This window comes from Pinus tabuliformis, chromosome 6 (genome assembly GCF_031772625.1).
Source record: "Pinus tabuliformis cultivar Carrire ecotype Pingquan chromosome 6, CPIR1, whole genome shotgun sequence".
In the NCBI taxonomy this organism is placed as follows: domain Eukaryota; kingdom Viridiplantae; phylum Streptophyta; class Pinopsida; order Pinales; family Pinaceae; genus Pinus; species Pinus tabuliformis.
The window spans coordinates 1,318,532,496-1,318,556,350 of NC_142292.1; the positions used below are offsets into that span (position 1 = coordinate 1,318,532,496).

Sequence of the window (23,855 nt, forward strand, 5' to 3'; positions counted from 1 at the left end):
CCAAATATTGATGGAATATATTGTTTATGAGACACCTGATGGTCGTGGGAGCATTAGTTAGCCCGAAGGGCAACACAATGAACTTGTAATGTCCATAACGATTTCTAAAACCAGTTTTAGCTATGTCCTCTTCTTTAATTTTGATCTGATGGTATCCTGATCGGAGGTCAATCTTTGAAAACATGGTTGCACCCCTCACTTGATCAAACAACTCGTCTATACGAAGTAAAGGTTATTTTTTTTAATGGTCACTTTATTTAACTGTCGATAATCCATGCACATTTGTAGGGTTCCATATTTATTTTTAACAAAAAGCACTAGGGCTCCCCAAGGCGATACACTTGGGCAGATTTATCTTTTATCAATTAGATCTTGTAGCTGCATTTTTAATTCTGTCAACTCCATTATACTCACACGATAAGGAGCTCGGGATACTGGAGTACCCCCATAATTAAATCAATGGTGAAGTCTATATCTATTTTTGGTGGAAGTCCCGAAATTTCTTCAGGAAACACGTCCAGAAAATTCTGTATTACAGGTATGTTTTCTAAAGAAGTAGATATTCTTTAGAATTAGCATATCCTACCTGAATTGCATAAATCTGACATCCTTTTTTGATACACTTTGCTAACTGAGAGGTTGTTACTGGTCTTAACTTTAGAGGCCTTAATATGCCTTGAATTTCCTGCCTCTTTCCCTCTTCATCCATGTAGCTAATAGCCTTGGTTTTACAATTGATCAAGGACCAATGATTCTCTATCCAATCCACACCTATTAGAACATGATATGACCCTAGGGGCAATACATTCAGGTCTACCACAAGAGATTGACCTGTTATTTTCAAGGGGCAGTTGCTAACCTTGGCCAACACCCTTCTTTTTGCCCCTGTGGCTAGCTGAACTAACCAAGGATTCTTAAAATAACTAACTTGCAAACACAATTGTTCTACTATCTTAGGGCTAATATAACTCAAAGTAGCTCCTGGGTCAATTAAAATAGATACAATTTGGTCGAGGATTTTACCTTCAAATTCCACCATGGTTGGCTAGTACTCCGCCTGATGGTCTTCAAGGGAAGCATTGATTTTTGGGATGCTTCTGGCCACTTCTCCTATAGTTGATGCTTCCTAATTTTTTGCAATCTGATTAGTTCCCTTGCAGCTAGGACCATTTTTAATGTAATGAGGTCCTCCACACCCTCAGCACTATACTAGGGGCCTTGTTGTGATTTCTACTTCAAGTCTGCCTAACTCCTCATTGGTTTTGGACTCATTTGGAAATCTAAATTGAATTGATTTATGTTCAAAAAAAAATTTACTTGTCCTAAATGGGTTCCCTTACTGATTAAGGCTTTATTTCCCTTGTTGCCAATAGGAAACTTAATTCCCTTTTTATCAGTCCATCTTTTCCCCACGTCTCCCTTTTGCCTATTTTGTAGATAGCAAATCCGAGCATTTCGGATAACTTCATCCATGGTTTTTGGGTTATCGAATTCAAGATGCTCTTTCATGAACAATGACAAACTGCTGATAAATCACTGCACCTTTGCCTTTTCCTCACGTATGTAAGGAACATATCGAAGTAAGGATGTAAATTTTGTAATGAACTCATCTGTAGTCAACTAACCCAATCGAAGATCATGAAACACTTTTTCCTTCTCGTCATACAATATTTCATCAAGTATTTTTCCTTAAAATACCTTTGAATTTTTTCCCATGTTATACTCTGCTCGTTCACTCCACACACAGTGTTTACTTCTTCCCACCACACGGTGAATTTTCCTTGCCATTGGAAAATGGCCACGCATGCTTTTAAGTTATGGTCATATTCATACAACTAAAATTACTTATTGATATTAATAATCGAAGCTTCAGTTGCATCTTCCTGCTCTCCATCAAAGAGGGGCAATTTTATTTGAAATTCTCCTTGTAGTTCTATCTTTTGTTTTTTCTACGTTTTGTGTTCTGATGCATTATGAGATTTCTCTTCTTGATTTTTTGCACCTCCTTCTCTCCCTAAATACTCTATCTGATACTCTTTTTCACTAGTCATGTTCTCGTGCTCTTGGCTGGGACTTGGTTGTCAGTGATTTTGTTTATTAGATAGAATCTTCATAATCTTTTCCTGCTCCTGCATCAATCTTTCATTATCTACTTGCAACCGAGCCATCTCATCCTTTAGTTCTTGCATAGTTTCCAAAATTGCAGTGTTGGTGTTGTGTGGTTCATCCCCTAATTACACCCATACCTCAGGATTGGATTCTTGAAAAGATGCAGGTCCTAATCCAATCACGGATATATGAGGTACATTCCCAGTCCTCCTCATGCTGGTTGTTTTTCTTTCTTTCTCTCTGTGAAAATCATAAACACTATTAATCATCTATTTCTAGAGGTCTCAGTTTTGTAACCTGAGTGCTCTGATACCACTTGTCACAACTCTTCATACATAAAATAAAAAATAATTACTCTATGTATTTTACCATAGCATACTTTCACATTTATACAAAAATCCATTTTATGATTATTGAAATAATACAATTAAACCTTATGTATAATGACTTGCTATCATTTACCTTTGGTTAAAACATTATAGCTTTAACCTATGTATATGATTGGTGCTATAATGTACATATCCTAACTGTTGACTTGGGTTCTCCAACCCAAGAACTAGCGCAGGGCTCTTCCGGATACTTCGAGATGTCGGACAGTTGTTAGTCATTGCATGGAAAGGTGTGCCCCATCCACGACTCTCCTTGTTGTCGCTCCATCGAACGGTCATGATTGATCCACTTATCTCCTTGTCTATTGTGCCTCAGACGTTTTCGACTTATTCCATTTTGTTTTGGCAGAGCTGCACTACTCTGACGCTAGTCCATGGCCTTGCACTGTCTCTCTGATTTTGCCTTACCCTTGCTTGTCGATGTCCATCCTGCTTGATTCAGTTGCACTGCCATCTTAGCTACTGGCTGATTTGGGCTTTATTCTTCAGGTGGCGTCAGATTTTTTTTCTCTGTGGAGGGTCTTTTCATGGCTACCGCACTCAGGTAACTCTCTACACCTTTAGTTCTGTAAGCATTGATTCAGTTTTCTTTTTTAGTTTTCGCGTATTTTTATAGCAGCATTTTGTCTTTTGCATGTGCATTCGCCGAGGGTTCTAGCAGCGGATAATGGATTTCTTGGTTCGGAACCCTCCCTTGCTAAGCTGGTTTGTAGTTATGGCAGTCTCGGGGTTTCACCCAGCTTTCAGGTAATGTGACAGACAATCAGTGTTTTACCTAGATATCGAGTTTCAAGCTTATGAGGGTTTCATGGCTTTCCTTAACTGTTAAGGATCTGTCCACAGTAATTTTTACCCTTATCATGCAAATGTATTCGACTTTCTAGTGAAATAAAAGCGCCTATGGTATTATTCTCTTCAACTCCATTTTTATGCCATGGTTTTTTAAATTAAACTTCTAGGTTGACTTACCTGAAGTGGGTTGCTAGGTTTTCTCCTTGGAGCAAGTTGTAATTGTTATAGATACATACTATGGAGAGATAGCATTTTTCCAAACTCGATGACTGAAATGTTTACCTAATTTAATTATTAATTCATGATGGGTATTTACCGAATCTCTTCCCGACATAGGTATTTCTTTAAGTTTATGTGTAAATGCATCATGGTTTTGGTGTATTTGACCCTGCTGGTTCCGGTATTGTGAAGTTGTTAAGCATATCTTTGGGTTTCTTATAGTCTAGTCTATGTGCAAGTAAATTCTTTGTTATTTGGTAGAATACCATATAGCTATTTTGTTATAATGCTAAGGTTTGGAATTTTATGTCAACCCTAATATGTTATGGCTACATACATTTTCTACCAGGTCTTTACAGCATATTCTCTTTGTTTTTGTCTTCCAAAAATTTTCTAAATACATTTATCTTGCAATGGCCTTGTGACTTGTCCTCTGTGATAATTCATGCATAGTGTTCTAAAATAATTCTCATTAACTATTTTCTTTATAGCATATAGGAATTTAATTCACTTGTTTCTTTCATTTTAAAGGGATATTCATAGCTCGCCTAGCCACAGGTTTTACAGCCTACCAACTTGCCTCTTCTTTTTATAGCTAAATATTATGGAGGGTGTAAACCCTACTAGGGTATTTTCCCCTTTTTGGAATATTCATGCTCAACTATTTTCTTAACTAGGATTTCATTTACTTAGACATAAATTTTCCTAACGGGGTTCATAAATTTCTGAGAGAGTTTTCTTACTTTTCTCTCTCTCATACTTTTAAATTTGTTACATAATGAGTCTCCAGATTCTTTAGTCATTTCTCAGTGGTCTTTCACTAAAATTAATCACATACTGTTGGGCAAATAATAAGCAACTTATGCCTGACATAAAACTTTCTACAGTAATAATATATCTATTACTTTCAGCCGATAAAATCTCTATTGTGTTACTTCTATCTACTATTTATGGCAAAAAAATAGAATTTCTAGCTGTTTGGCAGATTACTTTAAGCTTATTGTTTATAGATACTTATCTTATTTCTATATATTCTTATTTCACTATTGTCCTCTTAGACCAAAATCAACGATATGTTGACAGGTTTCCTCCTAAACTTGAGACTTTCTTTCAGGCCAAAGTCTCCCCCCGAGCTTTAGCTAACATGATAGATGACATTCTGTAAGACTTACTAGTCTATGCAAATGCAACTATCTGATCTCCACTAGACTTAGCTCACGAACGGTCTGACATATCAGCATGGAAACATCCCCTATTTATTTTTCTTTCTGTTCCCTCTCCTTAGTTCATCTCAGGTACCAATACCCTCTTGATTCCCCTCCTGGAGAGTTCATAACTAGGGAAGTAGTTAGGGATAGGTAACTACCTATCCTAACTACTTGTCATGTGAGAGTTACAAGATTTGTTACGACACAACATTTGTTTCATGAACAACTTAATTAAATTTGAATGTATAAATTTAAATAATAATAATAATATCCATTTTTGTTTTATTGTGCTAAATAAATATTTACATATTATGGGGATATCACATCCCCACCCCCTAAAATTAAACATTGTCCCAATGTTTTTCTGCTGAAAATAGATCCAAACAAGTCACCCTCATAACCTGCTCATCTTCCCAAGTGGCCTCCACTAGCCCAAAGTGCTGCCATTGCACTTTGACCTAGGTGATAACTCATTTCCACAACATTACTTCTCTTCGATCGAGTATAACCAGAGGTTCGAACAAGAACTCGCCTTTAAGTTAGACCTACATGCAAGAAAAACAAAATTTAGTCATCCCTTTTCCTATAATAACATTGTCTTGACAGACTTATTAAAATTAAATTCCCTATATATCATACCAGTTCATTATATGCTTAGGAAAATAAATATATTTTTTAACACAGAAACATGGAAAACATTATGCACACGTATGTGGCTGTGCAAGGCAAGCTGGTAAGCTACTGGTCCGATTCGAGCTAGCATCTGGAAAGGACCACAAAATAGGGGTGCCAATTTAGCACATCTACTCCATTGTAATGTAATTTTCTTGGCTCGTACCCAAATGTAAACATGATCTCCAATTTGAAATTCCCGGAAATTCCTCTTACGATCAGCAAAAAAAAATTTTCGGTTGTGTGTGGCCTTTAAATTGGAACAAACATTTTTTACCATCTCCTCCATTTCTTTTAACATGTCAGGGCCAAGATCAATTTATCCTCTAGCCCTCCCCAACTCGTTGGTGTCCTACACTTGCGTCCATACAAAACTTCAAATGAGCTCATTTGTAGCAATGTATGACAGTCATTGTTATAAGCAAATTCTACCAAATGTATGTAATCCTCCCATTTGTATGGCTGTTACATCACATAATTTCGCAACATTTCCTCCACTACCTGGTTTACTCGCTCAGTCTATCCATCCATTTGAGGGTGGTAAGCAGTGTTGAAATGCAGCTGGTAAGCAGTGTTGAAATGCAGTTATGTGCCTAAACCTTCAAATAAAGCTTTCTATAAAGCTGATGTAAATTTCACATCACGATCGAAAATTATAACTTTTGGTAATCCATGTAATCTGAAAATGTTTTACATGAATATCTTAGCAATTTGTACAACCTTGTAAGTTGACTGTATCGGTATGAAGTGAGTTGATTTTCTCAACTTATCCATTACCACCCTTATCAAAACATTTTGAATTTTGGACTTAGGTAGTCCTGTAATAAAATCGATGGAAATGGTTTCCCACTTCCATTCCAAAATAGGCAGCGGATGTAGCAACCCAGTTGGGTTTCAATCTTTCGCTTTCACTTGCTGACATTCCAGACAGTGAGTCAAAGACTCAGCTACTTCCTTCTTCATACCAAGACAGAAATATTTCCTTCTAAGTGCGGTAATCAGCTTCTGGTATCTTGGGTACCCCGCATATGGAACCTTATGCTATTCATCAAAATTAAAATCCTTAATGTTTTTATGGTTAGGCACATACATTCTCCCTTTATAAATCAACATACCTTCATGATTTAACTCATATCCCAGCTGTTGTTCATTGTTGTTTAAAACTTTAGCTTGCTACCACAAAAATTGGTATTCTGGATCACGTCTGGTTGCCTCTTTGATCAACTCATTAAAGGTAGTTCGCATCTTGCTGAAAGAGACCTCAAAAATATAGTGTACCTTCCGACTCAAGGCATCCACGACTCGATTCTCCTTACCTTTCAAGTGCTTGATTTCAAAATCAAATCCACTTAAAAAGTCAACCCAACGAGCTTGCCTAGCATTCAAAGTGGGCTACTTAAAATAGTTAGTTAAGCTATGATGATCAGTCATTAAGAGAAATTTATTACCCATCAAATAATGTTGCCACATCTTTAATTCATGAATGATAGTTGTTAATTTCAAGTCATAGGTGGAATACTTTTTCTCGTGCTCCTTAAGTTTTCTAAACTCATAAGGAATCACTCTACCCTCTTGCATTAGTATGCCACCAACACCTTCTTTTCTTGCATCTGTACAAACCACATAGTCTTTATTTGGGTCTACAATGCTTAAAATAGGTGCGGTGGTTAGTAAATGCTTAAGCTGATCAAAACTCTTTTGACACTCTATAGTCCACTTAAAGGATTTTCCTTTCTTCTGTACGGAGGTAATGGGGTATGCTACCCTGGAAAATCCTTCCACAAATCACCTGTAGTATCTAGCTAGACCCATGAATCATATTATATCCACCATGTCCTTTGGAACTGGCCACTCCATTATAGTTTTTATATTTTCCAGGTCCACATCAATTCCATCCTTGGTAATGATATGACCTAGATACTGGATCTATTCTTTGAAGAAATTGCATTTTCTGAATTTAGCATATAGTTGGTGTTCTTTGAGGGTTTGCAAAACTATCATGAGATGTTCTTTACGTTCTTCTATATTCTGAGAAGAAATTAATATATCATCTATGAAAACCAACACAATTTTATCCAAATATTGATGGAATATATTGTTCATGAGACACATGAAGGTCACGGGAGAATTAGTTAGCCCGAAGGGTAACACAACAAACTCTTAATGTCCATAATGAGTTCTAAAAGATGTTTTGGCTATGTCTTCTTCTTTAATTCTGATCTGATGGTATCTCGACTAGAGGTCAATCTTTGAAAACATGGTTGCACCCCTCACCTGATCAAATAGCTCATCTATACGAGGTAAAGGGTATTTGTTTTTAATGGTCAGTTTATTTAATTGGCGGTAATCCATGCACATTCGCAGGGTTCCATCTTTCTTTTTAACAAAGAGAATCGGGGCTCCCCAAGGTGATACACTTGGGAAGATGTATTTTTTATCAAGCAGTTCTTGTAGCTACATTTTTAATTCTGTCAACTCCAGTATACTCATGTGATAAGAAGCTTGGGATACCAGAGCAACCCCCAGAATTAACTCAATGGTGAAGTATATATCTCTTTTTGGTGGAAGTCCCAAAATTTCTTCAGGAAACACGTCTAGAAAATTCAGTATTACAGGTGTGTTTTCTAAAGAAGCAGATATTTCTTTAGAATTAGCATATCCTACCTGAATCACATAAATCTAACATCCTTTTCTGATACAATTTGCTAACTGAGAGGTTGTTACTAGCCTTAACTTTAGAGGATGCCTGGAATTTCCTGCCTCTTTCCCTCTCCATCCATGTAGCTAATAGCCTTGGTTTCACAATTGATTAGGGACCAATGCTTCTCTAGCTAGTGCATGCCTATTAGAACATCATATGACCCCAGGGGCAATACATTCAGGTCTGCCTCATGAGACTAACTGGTTATTTCAAGAGGAAGTCCCTGACCTTGGCCAACGCCCTTCTTTTTTCCCCCGTGGCTAGCTACACTAACCAAGGATTCTTAAACTTACTAGCTTGCAAACAACATTTTTCTACTATCTTAGGGCTAATATAACTCAAAGTAGCTCCTGGGTCAATTAAAATAGATATAGTTTGCTCGAAGATTTTACCTTCAAATTCCACCATGGTTGGTTGGTATTTTGCCTGATGGTCTTCAAAGGCAGCATTGATTTTTGGAATGCTTTTGGCCACTTCTCCTATATTTGACGCTTCCTGAATTTGTGCAATCTGATCAGTTCCCTTGCAGATGGGACATTTTTTAATGTATTAGGTCCTTCACACCCCCAACACTGTAATTGGGGGCCTTGCTACCATTTCTACTTCAGTTCTACCTGACTACTCATTGGTTTTGGACTCATTTGGAAATCTAAGTCTGGATTGATTTCTGTTCAAAATTCTGTTTACTTGTCCTTTATGGGTTCCCTTACTGATTAAGGCTTTATTTCCCTTGCTGCTAGTAGGAAACTTAATTCCCTTTTTATCAGTCCATCTTTCCCCATGTCTCCCTTTTGCCTATTTCCTAGATAGCAAATCCGAGCTTTTTGGATAACTTCATCCATGTTTTTTGGGTTATCGAAGTGGAGACGCTCTCTCATGAATAGTGGCAAACTACTGATAAATCGCTGCACCTTTGCCTTTTCCTCCGTATGTAAGGAACATATCGAAGTAAGGATGTAAATTTTGTAATGAACTCATCCATAGTCAACTCACCCAATCGAAGATCATGAAACTCTTTTTCCTTCTCGTCATAAAATCTTTCAGTCAAGTATTCTTACTTTAAATATGTTTAAAAATTTTCCCAAGTTATACTCTGCGCATTCACTCCACGATTGTTTACTTACTGAAAATTCTACATCTTGTTCTTTGTCACTGCTACTCTCATAGTCCTTAGGATTAGGACCAAGTGCTTCATCCTGTCCTTCGCCACTACTTCTCTCATAGTCCTTAGGATTAGGACTAAGTGGAAACGGTGACTTTTTATTTATTTGAAAATCTTCATCATGTACTTCATCACTGCTTCTCTCATATTCCATAGGATTAGGACTAAGTGGACACCATGACACTTTATTCATTTGAAAAAATTTCCCCAAAAATTTTCCCTACAAAAATTTTGTTTCATGTATTTCCCTCCATTATCTTCTTCTACAATTTATTGAAAAATTTTAACTAATTTTTTTTTTATGAAATAAATATTTAAAATTAAAACTGTAAACTAAATCTTTTACCTAAATTAATTTATTACTTAAAATATATAATATTTACTAAACAATTGAATGTTTTTTTTAATTTTTATTATACCTTCTAAAACAAATTAATCCCACATTCACCGTGTTGTAAAACAATTCCGTAATGTTCACTTTATCATAGTTTCCTATATCGCCATAACAACATTAACATGTTAAATAATATAAAAACAAATTAATCCCACATTAACCATACGGTAAAACAATTCCGTAATTTCCCCTATATAATAAATTTCATTATCACTATTCCTCACATCACATCAAGGTTTTCTGAAGTTCGTTAAAAGACTTGGAGAGAATTTGTGGAGCAGTTACATTGCTATCAACAACACATTCAACGAAGGATTATCGCATTTGAGAGGTCAGTTAATTTTTATGTTGTGCAAATTTTAAAATTAAATAACTTTAATGAAATTTAAATTTTTTTTAGTAGTTAAAAAATTTTGTGGGACATTTTACCCACTACATCCTTTGTGGGTGTGGTGGGCCCAATAATGCTTCCAGCATTTCAAAGAGCCTGTGAGTGAGGGGCGAGGGGCTAGCTGCCTAGCACCTAACCCCACCCCAATGGCCCAACGGCCCACCGGGGTGCGCCGGGGGGGCTGGTAGCCAGCCCCTTGCCCCACCCCAGCGGCCTAATGTCTCGCTGCCCCGGGCGACCATTAGGCCGTCGGGGTGGGGTGGGGTGCTAGGCAGCCAGCCTCTGCCAGGGTGGGGTGGAGGGGCTGGCGCCGCCGGGGTTAGGTGGGGTGGGGTGGCATGGGGGGGTTGGTTCGAATGGGGCTGAAGTGGGGGGGGGGGGGGCAGTTGTTGGGCTGCCAGGGTGGGGTAGGGGGGCTAGGCCCAACTATCGGCCGACTTCCAAGGTGAGGTGGCAGGGTACTATATTTTTAAATTTCTTATTTTGTTTTTTTAAATTGTTATGTTTCACAAAACTATTTATCATTTATCATTTTGTTTGTTAATTTAAGTTATTATTGTTTTGTAATTTACTGATTTATATGTGATTTTTTTCATGAAAATGACATCAAACAAGATTTCTGTGAATCTTTCAAAAAACATTGTTGAACGAACCAAACTTGAGCTGATAGCTACAAATATTTCAAGTGCCTCAAACCATAAGAAGACGATTTCATACTAGAAGAAATCAAAAGAAGTGAAACTTCCGGCAAATGTCTGGTATGTGAAAGAAAGAGAAAGCCAAGATGTGTAGATATAGCTATATGATTATATACCTAACGATACTAGAATTTATGAGGTGTTGGGAAAGGTCATAGACATGTGTTCGATACCGGACAGTGAAGTTGTTTACATACAAAACGGCCCAAGTCACATGAAAGGATTAAATACCAATTATCATATTCATTGTATGACACAAGAGAGGTATCTACAAAGTTGGGTAAACAAATCGTAAATGAGATGAAACAAAATATCGTAAGTATTGTTATTTATATTTGTGTTTTGCATTCTTGTAACTGTCTCATTATATTTTTATAACTTTTTTTTTATTGACATATGATATTTTGTTTGGCAGAATTTTGTTGAAAGTTGTTCAATTATGTTGGGAGGCATTCATTTCATAGAGCATGATATTATGAAAGTTGTCAGTAGTTTCTACTCAGTGTCAGAAGAAGATATGGCAAACAAGAAAAATGTAGTAATTCATGATGCTACAAAACTACATCCAAGGGATCAAAAAAAAATGCCTCTAGTGGATAAATCTAGCAAAGGTAGACAGGTTACTTTTGAAGATGAGGAAGTTGAAATTGACACTAAAGAATATGTTGTCGTTATTAAGGATGACATTGGAACTAATGTTAGAAAGGAGAAGAGTCGTAAAAGACCAAAAGTAACAATGCCCAAGAATAAATATGTTCTAGTTAATGATGAGAATGTTAAGAGGAAGAAAAGTAAAGTTGAACATTCTGAAATAGTCATTACCAACAGTCAATATCCTAGTGAAACTTCAAGATAAAGTAGAGAAATCATCACACCAGGAGCTGATTTAGAGGATGGAACTATTAAAACAAAACAAAATACCATTCAACAAAACTTGACAAAGAGAAACTTAATTGAGGGTGGTCGTACATTTCAGCTTAATGTGATACAAATCTATAAGGCAAGTGAAGGACAATTTAAATATCAAATCAGAAAGCCACACCACCTGCATGTTCACAACTTGAAGACATTGATGATGTACAATCCATATGCTCATGTTGTTAATTATGTGCTTCTTGTTGATCCAGTTCAAGTTCCCAACAAAGAAGCATTTGATAAGTCAAAATGTTTTAAATACAATTATTATGTGCTTGGGGGGGACCATTATGTAGAAGCTCTAAGACAATTGATGGAGGAATATCCCAATAACCCACGTTTTGAAACAATGAAATGCATCATTTATACTAGTTTATTAGATACAGAAGCAAAGTTAGTGGCATGGGATCATAATTCAGATAATGAATATAGGATGTCTATGACTTTCATCCAAAGGGTTAGATTTATTCATAGTGAATTTGAAGAAAAATGTGGGGGGGATAAGCTAAATGTTACTGTAGATTCCCGAAAGGAATGTTGTATGGAAATAGGTTATCAAATTGAGGAGAAAATCAATTCAAAAGGTGGCAGAGTAAATACTAATTTATTCAGAGGTATTAATAATATTTCCCAGTTGGCATTTAGAACTGGAGAGATATGGGAATTGATTAATGAGATTTTTAACATGTGGGAGAAAATTAGCATTAAAAACTAGAAGGTGAAAAGGTCTAAACCATTGATATGTAGTAATAGTAAATGAGGTCCTGAAATGAAGCAGCTTCCAGAATATATGACTATCACACCTTGGAGAGCATTGCAAAGGGTGAAGGATGAAAAACTTGTCAAAGAAATATTATCTTGTGTGAGGTTAGGGGAATTATCATTGAAGGAAATGTCTGCGGAATTTCAAAAGTAATTTTGTTGAATTATTTTTACTTATTTCTAGATTATAAATTTCTTTTAAATATAACATATTGTTCTTGATAGTATTTGTTATACATATCACTATATAAACTTTTTTTTACTTTATCTATGTAGTCACAAAGTTTACATGAAAATACAAGAACAAATGGTTAAATTGTTGAATGAAGATAGTTGGGATGATGTTGTAGGTAACTATCTAGATTCAAGTTCTACATCCACATTAAAACAAAAATTATCTTGCATTTAAAAAGGTATGTTGATTTATACACTCATTTTTATTCATCTGTATACTATTTTTATTTTATAAATTACACATATATTTGTTTATTTTATTAAATATGAGGAAGGATGCAAATGGAGCACAAGATAGTTTCAGAACCTTTATTGAAAAACTTAAGATCGAAAGAATGAAGAAGAAACGTCTTAAGAATGTTGAACTTTATCCAACTCTTACTCATTTCATTTGGAATGGGCTTGACACTATTTAATATCAAGTAATACAAGGCGATTGTGAAGACATTGCTAAACTCATACCTAAAAGGTATTATGCCCTAGTTTTTGCAGTTATTCCGCATGGTTTCAATATTCCAAACCTTGACTATGATAGTGACCCTTGTACTTATCAAGATCTTAGAAAAGTGGTTGGGGGATTTCTAGAAGTCACATCATCGCCATTATGGAGATTTGTGATATTTCATTCAGACACACAATTGGAAATGTTATTATCAAGCTTCAAAGGAAAAACAAGTGCAGTTTACATGGTAAGACGTTGAAAATCTATATTTGATTAATGTTTAAAAAATCATTTATGTACAAGTTAATTGAACTTTTACTATTTCATGTTACAGGCAAAAGACAAATCTTCTTAACCGTGAAGATCAACCATTTATAAATGATTGTGATTTCATCCATATTGATAGTTGGGCAAAAGATGATAGCTATATTTCTATGATTTTTAATTGAGTAGATGGAAAGAGTCATAGCCAAGTACTAGCTTATGATGTTGTTGTGAGAAAACTAACATATGAAGACAAAGAAGCAAAAGGAGAGATAGTTAACATTTATCAAAAACCACAGTTATTGATTAAATACCTTATAGACATATGTTCAAATGAAGGGGATTGGGTTCTGGATTTATTTTCTGGATCAACTAAGTTTTATTATATGGAATTGAATTTCAATATCTTATTTCTTAATTTATATGTCATTTTACTAATTTACTTCATTATTTATTTTGTGCTTGATAATTAGGTACAACACTAGCATGTTGCCTTCAAAAAGGAAGAAATTGCATTGCCATTGAAAAAGATCCAATACAGTGCAATTTTATTCAGCAAAGAATTAATGCTCTTCAATTTCTTCCAGATGCAATGCAAGAAATTGGGTTGAATAAAGGGGACTTTAGTGAATCATGTGCGGCAAAAAAAAAAGGAACCCCAATCACCATTACATGGAATGATTGGAAAGACATACATTGGGAGATTCGCAGACATCAAAGATCCATTAGAAGGAAAAAATGAGCTAAATGAAGCAGAAAATATTGTGGAAGAAAACAATGATGAAACTCTAGAGGATGAAGAGTTTGGATTACATGATATTGTTGATTAAATTTAAGTTATGCTTGGAAATCAAGCTCATTTTTTGTAACTATTAATTAGTTATACATGTAATGTTTTGACTTTGACATTTTATGATAAGAATAAGCAATCAATTAATGTTGTTATGTGTTCAATATGTATATTATGTGATCTTCGCATTAATTTTTATGTTAATCATTATTTTTTTTTTAAATAGTGATTATTATTTTTTTTAACATGAAATTCATAAAAAAAAACTATTATTTAACCATTTTTAGTTAAAATTTTCCTACAAAAATTGTGATTTTGACATGTCATTTCTAGCAAAAAAATTACAAAAAATTATCAAAATGTTTAATTTTTTAGTTTTATTTATGTTGAAAATGGTTATTTTTATGTCAATTGTTAAAACTAATTGTTTTTTAGAGACAATTATTTCATGTGCATTGAAAAATTAATTAACGATGTATAAATATGTAGAATATCGAAACTTCAAAATATCGACCTTCTTCTTTAAATATGCAAAACAATAAAAACCTCACTAAAAATAAATAAAAACAAGAAAATATGAAAAAGAAGACCACTTCAAAAATTGTTAAATTTAGAAAATAATTATTTACATTTCATACATTAGAAAATTTAAACTCAAAAAATAGGTCTTTTAAAAAAGGGTCTAATGCAGAATCACCACTTTTTTAAATCAGCATGCAAATCACTAACATTCTAAAACGTAATGTACATAAAAAAAATTAAAGTGCCAAAAACTATGCTCTAAAAAAATTATGTGTGTTCTGCATCGCCCCTTTTCAAAATCAGGTCACTTTTTTGCTATCTCTACGAAACGGGTAATAGTATCAGTTCCCGTTTCAAAATTTACATTGTTAAGAGAGGTATAAGTGGGGGAGAGGGAGAGGAGGGGAAGGGAGAGAGAGGGATAGGAGGAGGGAGGGATAGATAGATATATAGGAGAAATAGAGTGTATGTTTTGGGGGAGATATACAGAGACAAAGAGAGATAGAGCTATAGATGAAAAGTTAAGAGAGAGATGATGAGAGGGAGGAAGGGATAGAGAGATTAATATATATGGAGCGAGAGAGCATGTGTGTTTGGGGGTTTGAGATAGAGAGACAAAGAAGGAGAGATGGAAGGAGCTATAGATATATATGAAGGGGGGAGAGAGGGAAGAATATTTCTTACACTAGAAGTGATTTCAATGTAGATGGTGATTTCTAATCCTATTTTCTTTCTTGCACTAGATGGATTGATTTTAGTGTAGATGTTGATTTCTAATGATATTTGATTGCTTGCACTAGATGCATTGATTTCAATGTAGATGAGTCCTAATCCTATTTAATTGCTTGCACTAAATGCAACATTGATTTTAGTGTAGATGGTGATTTCTAATCCTATTTGATTGCTTGCAATAGATGCATTTATTTCAATGTAGATGTTGATTTCTAATAATATTTGATTTCTTGCACTCGATGCATTGATTTAATTGTAGATTATTATTAATCCTATTTGATTGATTGCACTAAATGCATTGATTTCAATGTAGATGGTGATTTATAATCCTATTTGATTGCTTGCTTGCACTAGAGACATTGATTTCAGGGTAGACGATGATTTCTAATGCTATTTGATTTCTTGCACTAGATGCATTGATTTTTGTGTAGATCGTGATTCCTAATCCTATTTGATTGCTTGCACTATGTGCATTGATTTCAGTGTAAGCACAAAAAATTATTGACAATGTACATTGATTTTTTTGTTATCGCAATTCAACCTATTAATATTCGAGAGAAAGAAAGACAAGGTATGATGTTTATTACAATAGCTCGAGCTAAATATTTAATGGTTTGTGATTTAACGTGTCCTTTTCATATAATTGATATGAAAAGATGACAATCAAAATAAAAATATGACAAAAATAACAAGGGTGACAATTAGAATAGTAGAAGAAAATAGTTTGAGATTAATCACAATGAAGACTATTTATAATTGACTATATTCTTATTTTTCACATTCTATATCATTCAACACTATTACATTGTCACTTTACATTCAAATCTTTTATTTCATCATTTTTCATCATTAAGATTATTAACAATATTTATCATCTCAACAAACTGAGGTAACTAAGAAAATTTAAAATTAAAATGACCAGATTAATTTGAGACATATTTAGCATATTTAAAATGATTATATTAATATTAGATGAATTTACATATTATTGATATAATTAATCATGTGTTCATTAGATTTTCTTTGGCCGAACACGACTAAAACCAGCCTAGATCCGTCTTAACTCTGGATCTATCAAGCTCCAAGGGGGATCAAATCTCTCAAGGTACGAACCTTTCCTGAAGTTTTTCACTCAAAAAAGAGGTTTGCACCTCGAGAGATTTGATCCCTCTCGGCACTTGATAGATCCAGAGTTAAGATGGATCTAAGTTGCTTATTAAAATAATTCATAGATGATGATGATGATGATGATGTCCACTAGACCAATATGGTCTACATGACTTTAAGAAGGTAAGAGATTAATTGAGATTCTTTAACATATTATTTCTATGATCGAAAAAAAAGAGAGAGGAGTGTTCTTAGATCACCATAGTTTTGCTGACTTTGCAAGTCAAGAAGGATGATGTTCTAGCAAATATGGAAATTAGAATGGATGTGAGTAAGAGCCATGCAATCCAAGAGAAATCGCTTTTCATCTTCAATTTTTTTAATGTCACAATTTTGCCCCATTGTGTTTTGGGAATAGACCAATGCGTTCTTATCTTGACAATGCTCATTTTCTTCTTAGCATTAGTCAAGATATAAAGTTGATTCTGGTTTTCTAGATTGGGGTTGATCACCTCCTTATAATATCTTAGCTTCATTTTCCCCTCTAACTCCATATCATCTCACAAATTATCCTTAGATTTGGAAGTAATAATATTCTTAATATTATCCTTATTCTTCAAGATGATCTCCTCCTTTTCCCCCCAATAGTTTAGCCAAGATTGTACATCCTTATGCTAGCCTTGCTTGAGTAGGAGGTTGTGGTTTTGGCTTGAGTTGGAAGCAATTTTAGGATACCTCTTGGCTTCCATGTTGTATAGCTTCTTCTTATACATAGATACCTAACCATAGCCATGCTTTCAATGGGGAAAAGGCTATATGGTAGGGAGTATTTCCTTTAATCTTGAAGTTGTAGGTTATAAATTGCTTTTGAGTAGCTCAATCTTCCTCTATGATTCTCTAAATATATGTTTAAGAGCATAACCACTTTTAAGGTGAGTCTCAACCTTTTATCTGTAACTACTATTAAAAATACTCTAGAATATTTTGTGAGGTTAAATCCCTACCATCCACCTAATAATTATTAATAATTAAATTAAAATTTTGGAAACTCTATTCCAAAATAGACACATCTATCAACCTCATTAACTAAATTATAACTTTATTAGTATTATTATTATTATTATTATTATAAAGAAAATTAATGTATGAATTAAACATACATACATATATATATATATATATATATATATATATATATATATATATATATATAAGAAAATATGTAACAAGATTCTTAACCATAGAAATCCCCCTCATTTTATCATGGAAATTCTTAACTTGTAAATAGGTTTTGATACAATACCATGGGCCAATACCATCCCTTGCTAGTACAACATGCCCAAAAAATTCATAACTCATGTTTATATGACATTTTTTAATTAATCAACTTAATTAGAAGGACAAAAATGATACATCTACTTTTGAGATAAATCTCAACTTTTAATATGTCACTACTACTAAAAATATTCTAGAATATATTATTGTTGATAATTAAATAAAAAAACTTGAAATTTTATTCCAAAATAAACCAGCCTATCAATATAATTAACCATTTAAAAAAAAAATCTACACCACTTATTTTTATAAGGAAAAAATAAAAATAAATTTTAATAGATTACATTTTTTTAAATTTCAATTTAATTTTCTTAACCTATATATTATGTAGATAACTTTATAATTTAATTACAAAATTTATATCCGTGTTTTTTTCTCATTTGAAAAAAAAAAAAAAAAAAAAACATTTTAAGTTAATCCATAATACAATTGACATGTAAAAAAAATTATAATCACTTTGATTTAATCACTAAAATATTCACAAATAATTTGTGAATAGCTAATTAAGGGGTATTACATTTGTATCTATTACTCAACCTAAGATTTATCACTTTTGAAACTATACAAAGTCACCACTATCAACAATAATAATGTTAGCTACAGAACTACCAAATAAACTTAAATCCATAATTTTCCAAACTCTGAATAGGAGAGCAAATGACCGCTGAACTCCATGCAGAAGGCTAATTGAACTTTAAAAAAAAAATATTCGATTCATATATGTTTACATTAATTTGAGTTCCTAAGTTAAAATTTCCTTACCTCTTTGGTCCATCTTTAAAAGTACAAGCCCAACAAAATTACTATACGCATAAAAAGTTTAAAATAAAAATTAAATTTAGGGTAGTGTTGTCCGTGCTTAGCACTAAGCTTTTACATTATAGTCGTTGAAACGTACCCAAAAAAAATTTGTCAACGCTTAGCCCTATGCTTTAAATGTACAATTCAAAGGATAATTGCTTTTACCTTTCTCTCTCTGCCTGTCAACTTTATCAACATTATTATTGTAATTACTTTCCCAACTACAAGCTCGGGAAATGTTCTTTTAAATCTCAGGCGTAGGTATCTCCTCACAAAGCCATCTTAAGTTTTAATTTATTTATTCAGATAAATTAAAAAATAAAATATATTAATTATTAAAATAACTTTGAAAAATGTATTGCAAAAAAAATTAAGTTAAATTTACCAACTTTTAAAGATCTTTGGATGTTGTTTATTGTATGGAAGTACTCTTTTACTTTACGATGTTGTAACTTAAGGAAATATATTTATTTGGATGTTGTTTATTGTAGGGAAGTATTCTTTTATTTTACGATGTTGTATTTTATGTAAATATATTTATTTGTTACAACTATGAGTTTAGTAACGTTGTTGAAAAATACTTTGTTAATTTTAAATCAAAAAGTGCCACGAACAGCCAAACCGTAAAACCAACCCTTAATCAAATTTGAAAAATAGAATTGTTGCAACCAAAACCATAAAGTCAACCCTTAATCAAAAAGTGGTACTTGTAATAGTAACCCTTTTTTTTATATGAATAAAATTCCAATTTTTGGGAAATCATGGTCTTAACAAATGGCACCATTGGAACGACAATCTTAAGACCTATCATGCAATTGAAAATATGCACTATTAATAGCATGTTTTCTTTAACTTTTAAAAATATTGACCAAAAGTTAATTTTGTTGTGAAAGAGATTGTAAAAGAGGAAAAAAATGAAAAATGAAATTTAAAAAAAAAAACACAAAAAATAATACTCTATTTAAAATTTTAAAATAATAATAATAAAAGAAAAATTATATAATTAGGGAAAAAAGGGAAAATACTCAATTTAAAATAAAAATAAAAAAGGAAAATAATACTTTTTAAAAAACACAAATTTAATGAAAAAATTAAATTTATTTAAAAATTAATAAAAAAAATCAATATAAAAATTTGATATAAAATAAACATATTTTAGAAATTGAAAAATTATTTAACAAACTTAACTTATGGAAACCCTAGTGCCTTTAGTTGTGGCCTTGTTCTTGAGAGAATTTTTGCTTCACTACTATGTCATTTGCTGGAAATCCCTCATTTTGTTGCATCCACTGCAAATATGGTAAACAAGAGGATTTTTTTGCAGCAAAGTTTTTCCTACATCCAATCTAAAGGCATTGTTTCAAATCCTTTGAACTTTTCAGTCTTCATGAAACCAATTTCAAGGGCCACTTTATGTATTCAGGTGAAAGCCATTGATCTTGTATGCAAAAATCAAGATCGAGCAAGAATTCCCACCATTTTTATGTGATTTCTTCACACAGATAGGCAACTTTAGGAAAAAAATTCATATGGAGATTATGGCATAGCCAAAAACACTTCAATATTTTTAGTTTCACACTTATTATTAATGGATTCCGCACATTAATAATGTTAATTCATGGTTATTATGAATTGTTGAAAGTGTATTTCTTTAAAGTTCTATGGAAAGAGTTGGTAACTTAGCCAGTGCTGCACCTGGCCAATTTAAGGAGAGCGTGACATGTTGGCACCCAATTGACTAACGTCACCGGCATTGAGCCATCCAGTTTTTAATGTCGTCATAACCCAATTTGCTCATTGCAGCTACAACAGCATCAAGCTGCTGGTCCAGCACATTGGTATACACAAGGCCATTGGGGTCGGTGTAATTTTTGTATGTTCTCCGAAATTGGCGTATTCCAAAGGTACATCTTCGGGATCAAATAAATAAGGAAAGTAAGAATACACATCCATAAAAAAAAGTAGGAATTCGTTCTAGGAAGAAACTCCAGCATTGGTTTCATCACAGTGTCTGTATCATCCCGAAAAGTACCATCTGATGGAGGAAATGCTGATATGGGAACTGAAGATCCAAGCATATCCACAGCCAAAGGGGTTCCAACATTAATATGATCCAGATTATAATTAACCAGAGCTTGCCAGATGCTCTGCATAGCGGGCACTAGCTGGTACCAGGTCTGTTTGTTGGAGTTGTCTGTTAAAATTTCATTCCCCACCAGGATTATATTGATCTCGGTTGCAGGATAGAAGGGAACGATATTATCATTGACCCATTTGTCTGCAACTGACTGGCTGGCTGAGAGACCGGCAATATCTTCATTCCTAACCATCACAGAGACCTTAATACCGGTGTTAGAGAGCGCCTTGAGGATTACTGGATTGGTACTGTAGATTTTAACCCTGCCAACCTTCAATCTGTGGATCAAGTCAATAGATTCTTGTACGGAGGGCAGGTTGTCACCCATAAGCACACCGATGGTGTAATCCTCTGCATCTGTGCAACAATGACAAAAGAAAAAGATATAACATTGAAAAACTAGTGAAAATCATGCAGGATCTGTATATAATCAAATACATAGGAATGCTAGTATAAGGCATAACAAGGCCTGGAATTTTGATTGGAATGGTTGAAAACAATCGAAATACTATGGGGGCAAGTGTGAGCTCAATCCATCAAATTTTCAGAAAAGGGAAGCACAATGAATATCAGAAGAAAAATGTAGAATTTTTTTTTTTTTTTTTCAAATTAAATAAACACATTATTTCATTTTTCCAATGGTATCTTAAAACACACTTGATTTTTCCAACGGTATCTTAAAACACACTGGCACAACTCAAGAGCAACTGGTGGGGATAATCCCTATTGCCTTTCAAGAACGAGATCCAAAGGGTGCCGGACAATTTACACTATAAAATTACGGTATTTTACCAGGTAGACGTACCTAGAGCAGGATTTCTTCAAGGGAAACCTGATCAACGCAGCAGGGACATTCAGAGACAAAACATTGGAAAACCATTGAGATTTACTTGTATAAATTATGGGTTGAAATAAGGGAAACCCCATAGGCAAATATATGCTAATACCAACAGGAAAAGATAAGGGAAGCAGAAGCATATACATGTTAGTACTAATATATTATTTATAGTCGTTATTTAGGGTTGTTTGGCTGAATAATTATTATCTTTCTCATCTAGATTCAAATTTTAGTCAGTGATATATTAGCTATAATGCTTTGATAAATATGTTTGTAATGTCTTTATGCTTATTGATATTGCTGTATTGGTTTCCTGCTTTGTGAATTCTGAAATGATTATAAGGGTAAGTTGGTCTGGTACCAACAATCTCATTCTAACCCTCTTACTAAAAAAGATTGATTTCTTTCCTCTAAACAATATCAGTACCATTAAAAAAACCAACCCATAGAATGTCAGTACCAAGAAGAAAAAGATAAGTAAGCCATGGAATTTTCGTCCAAATCTCTCCTGACAGAGGATTTATCCAAACTAGCAAAATCTAGGCTGTCAGAAGGCCATAAGCAAGAACAAAAACATCATTGTATCCCTTCAAACTGCTTCAGTACGCAACTTATGAAAATAAGCGAAACCCAAGTGATATTAAAAGAAAATATACATGAATCACTACTTACAGGCATGAATTGTGACTCCAAGAATGACCAACAGAAGCCAGAAAATCTTCGGTTTTGGAGTTGGCATTGTATCAGTACTTCCCATTACATGAATAATTTGCAGTACCCAACGCAGAATTTCTTAATTTAAAGTACCCAACGCAGAATTTATGTTACATATGAATGCCTTTGACGTATGATAATATGGAGACGTGAGTACATCCATCGTTTAAATAAAAAAAACGTAGCAATGACCCACCAAACGATAAATTCCCATAATCACGGGTCTGCATTCCCGTTTGGGCGGGGGCCGGGGTGGGGAGCAATCAAATAGATTTTTAGTGTGGAACCATTTGATGCATCAACATGTTTGGGTGGGTTTGTGCAAAGTATTGCATCTTTGATTTTAATTTACTTTTGACACATAGAGAGGTCACTCTCGCTAAAGAGAAATAAAGAGGTTACTCACATGTGATAGGAATATTTAAAGAATAATATCTAAAAGTTAAATAGACTAAATTGGCACAATGAATCGTAAGTTACCTTGGGAATTTGTAAAGGTCAATACGATGTCATGACTTACAAAAGATTGTTGCGGTGCATGTGAATCGAAAACTTAACCACATTATAAATATATTGAAGAGAGGAGTTTCAAATTAAGATTTATAATAGAGAAGAATAAAGTGAATATTAGATTGGGTTCAGATTACTATAAGTTGTTTGTTAATTAAATTATATTATTTTGAATATTGTGAATGATGGAGAGATGAAGAATTTTAGATCATATTTACGGGTGGGATTAAGTTATTATTCAATAATTAGTTAGATTTTATTTATTTTTTCGTGTTTTTTATTATTTACATTGTTAGTTTTATCATATTGAGTTATATAACATGTACTTATTATGATTGAGAAAGGATCATTTCATCTTATATCTATTGAATTTAGATAAGTGATGAGAAGTAGTGAAGAAAGAAACCCATATGAATGGTACTAAGGCTTTTATGGATGTTATTGTACATGTCAAAGAGGTGCAAGGAACCATGAATTGGAAGAATTGAAAAGGAAAATTGAAGAACTAGATAGCACATTAATTAGAAATGTTAGAGTTATCACAAATTTAGAATTAGACTATGAGATGGAGAAAGAAGAAATTGTTGATGAAATGGACCCTCTTAGTGTTTGGTCTCATTACTAAAGGATAGAGGTAAGGGGTGGAAGTTTCCTGTTATGATGGAAGTGTGAAAGCAAAGACTCTTATACATTAGATAGGAAAACCTGTTGGATACTTTGAATATGAGAATGTCCAAAATTCCAATAGATTCCATCTTGCAATAACAAAGTTCAAAGGGCATGTTGCACTCTAGTTGGATGTTGTGAAGAAAGACACAATTGACAAGCAATAGGGCAAGATAAACACCTTGAAAAAAATGGCGAGTGAGATCAATGAGAAGTTATTGCATGTCCATTACTAGTAAAGTTAAGTTTGTGTAGGCAAGCACAAAATTCTAAACAAAAATAGACATGTTCGAGAATATAAAAAAGAATTATTTAAATTATCACTTAGATCAAGACATTAAAACAAGAGTA

General features: G+C 33.6%; 1 protein-coding gene across 1 annotated transcript; it reads right to left on the reverse strand.

The window, feature by feature from the left end:
* Positions 1-20,383: 20,383 nt before the first annotated feature.
* Positions 20,384-22,371, reverse strand: LOC149263459 (putative glucan endo-1,3-beta-glucosidase A6). The gene is made up of 3 exons (XM_089388499.1): positions 22,287-22,371; positions 20,632-21,133; positions 20,384-20,549 (listed from the first exon to the last, which is right to left on the reverse strand). Exons 1-3 carry the CDS (start codon positions 22,369-22,371, stop codon positions 20,384-20,386), a joined length of 753 nt encoding a protein of 250 aa, XP_089244625.1.
* Positions 22,372-23,855: the final 1,484 nt, after the last annotated feature.

What these genes read in the sequence shown, in the direction of transcription:
- LOC149263459 (XM_089388499.1), bottom strand. Translation starts at nt 22,371, where the DNA reads ATGGGAAGTACTGATACAATGCCAACTCCAAAACCGAAGATTTTCTGG. An exon ending in TGGAGTCACAATTCATGCCT is followed by an intron (nt 21,134 to 22,286) that starts GTAAGTAGTGAT and finishes ATTGTTGCACAG; the next exon opens with ATGCAGAGGATTACACCATC. An exon ending in GACACTGTGATGAAACCAAT is followed by an intron (nt 20,550 to 20,631) that starts GCTGGAGTTTCT and finishes TTGATCCCGAAG; the next exon opens with ATGTACCTTTGGAATACGCC.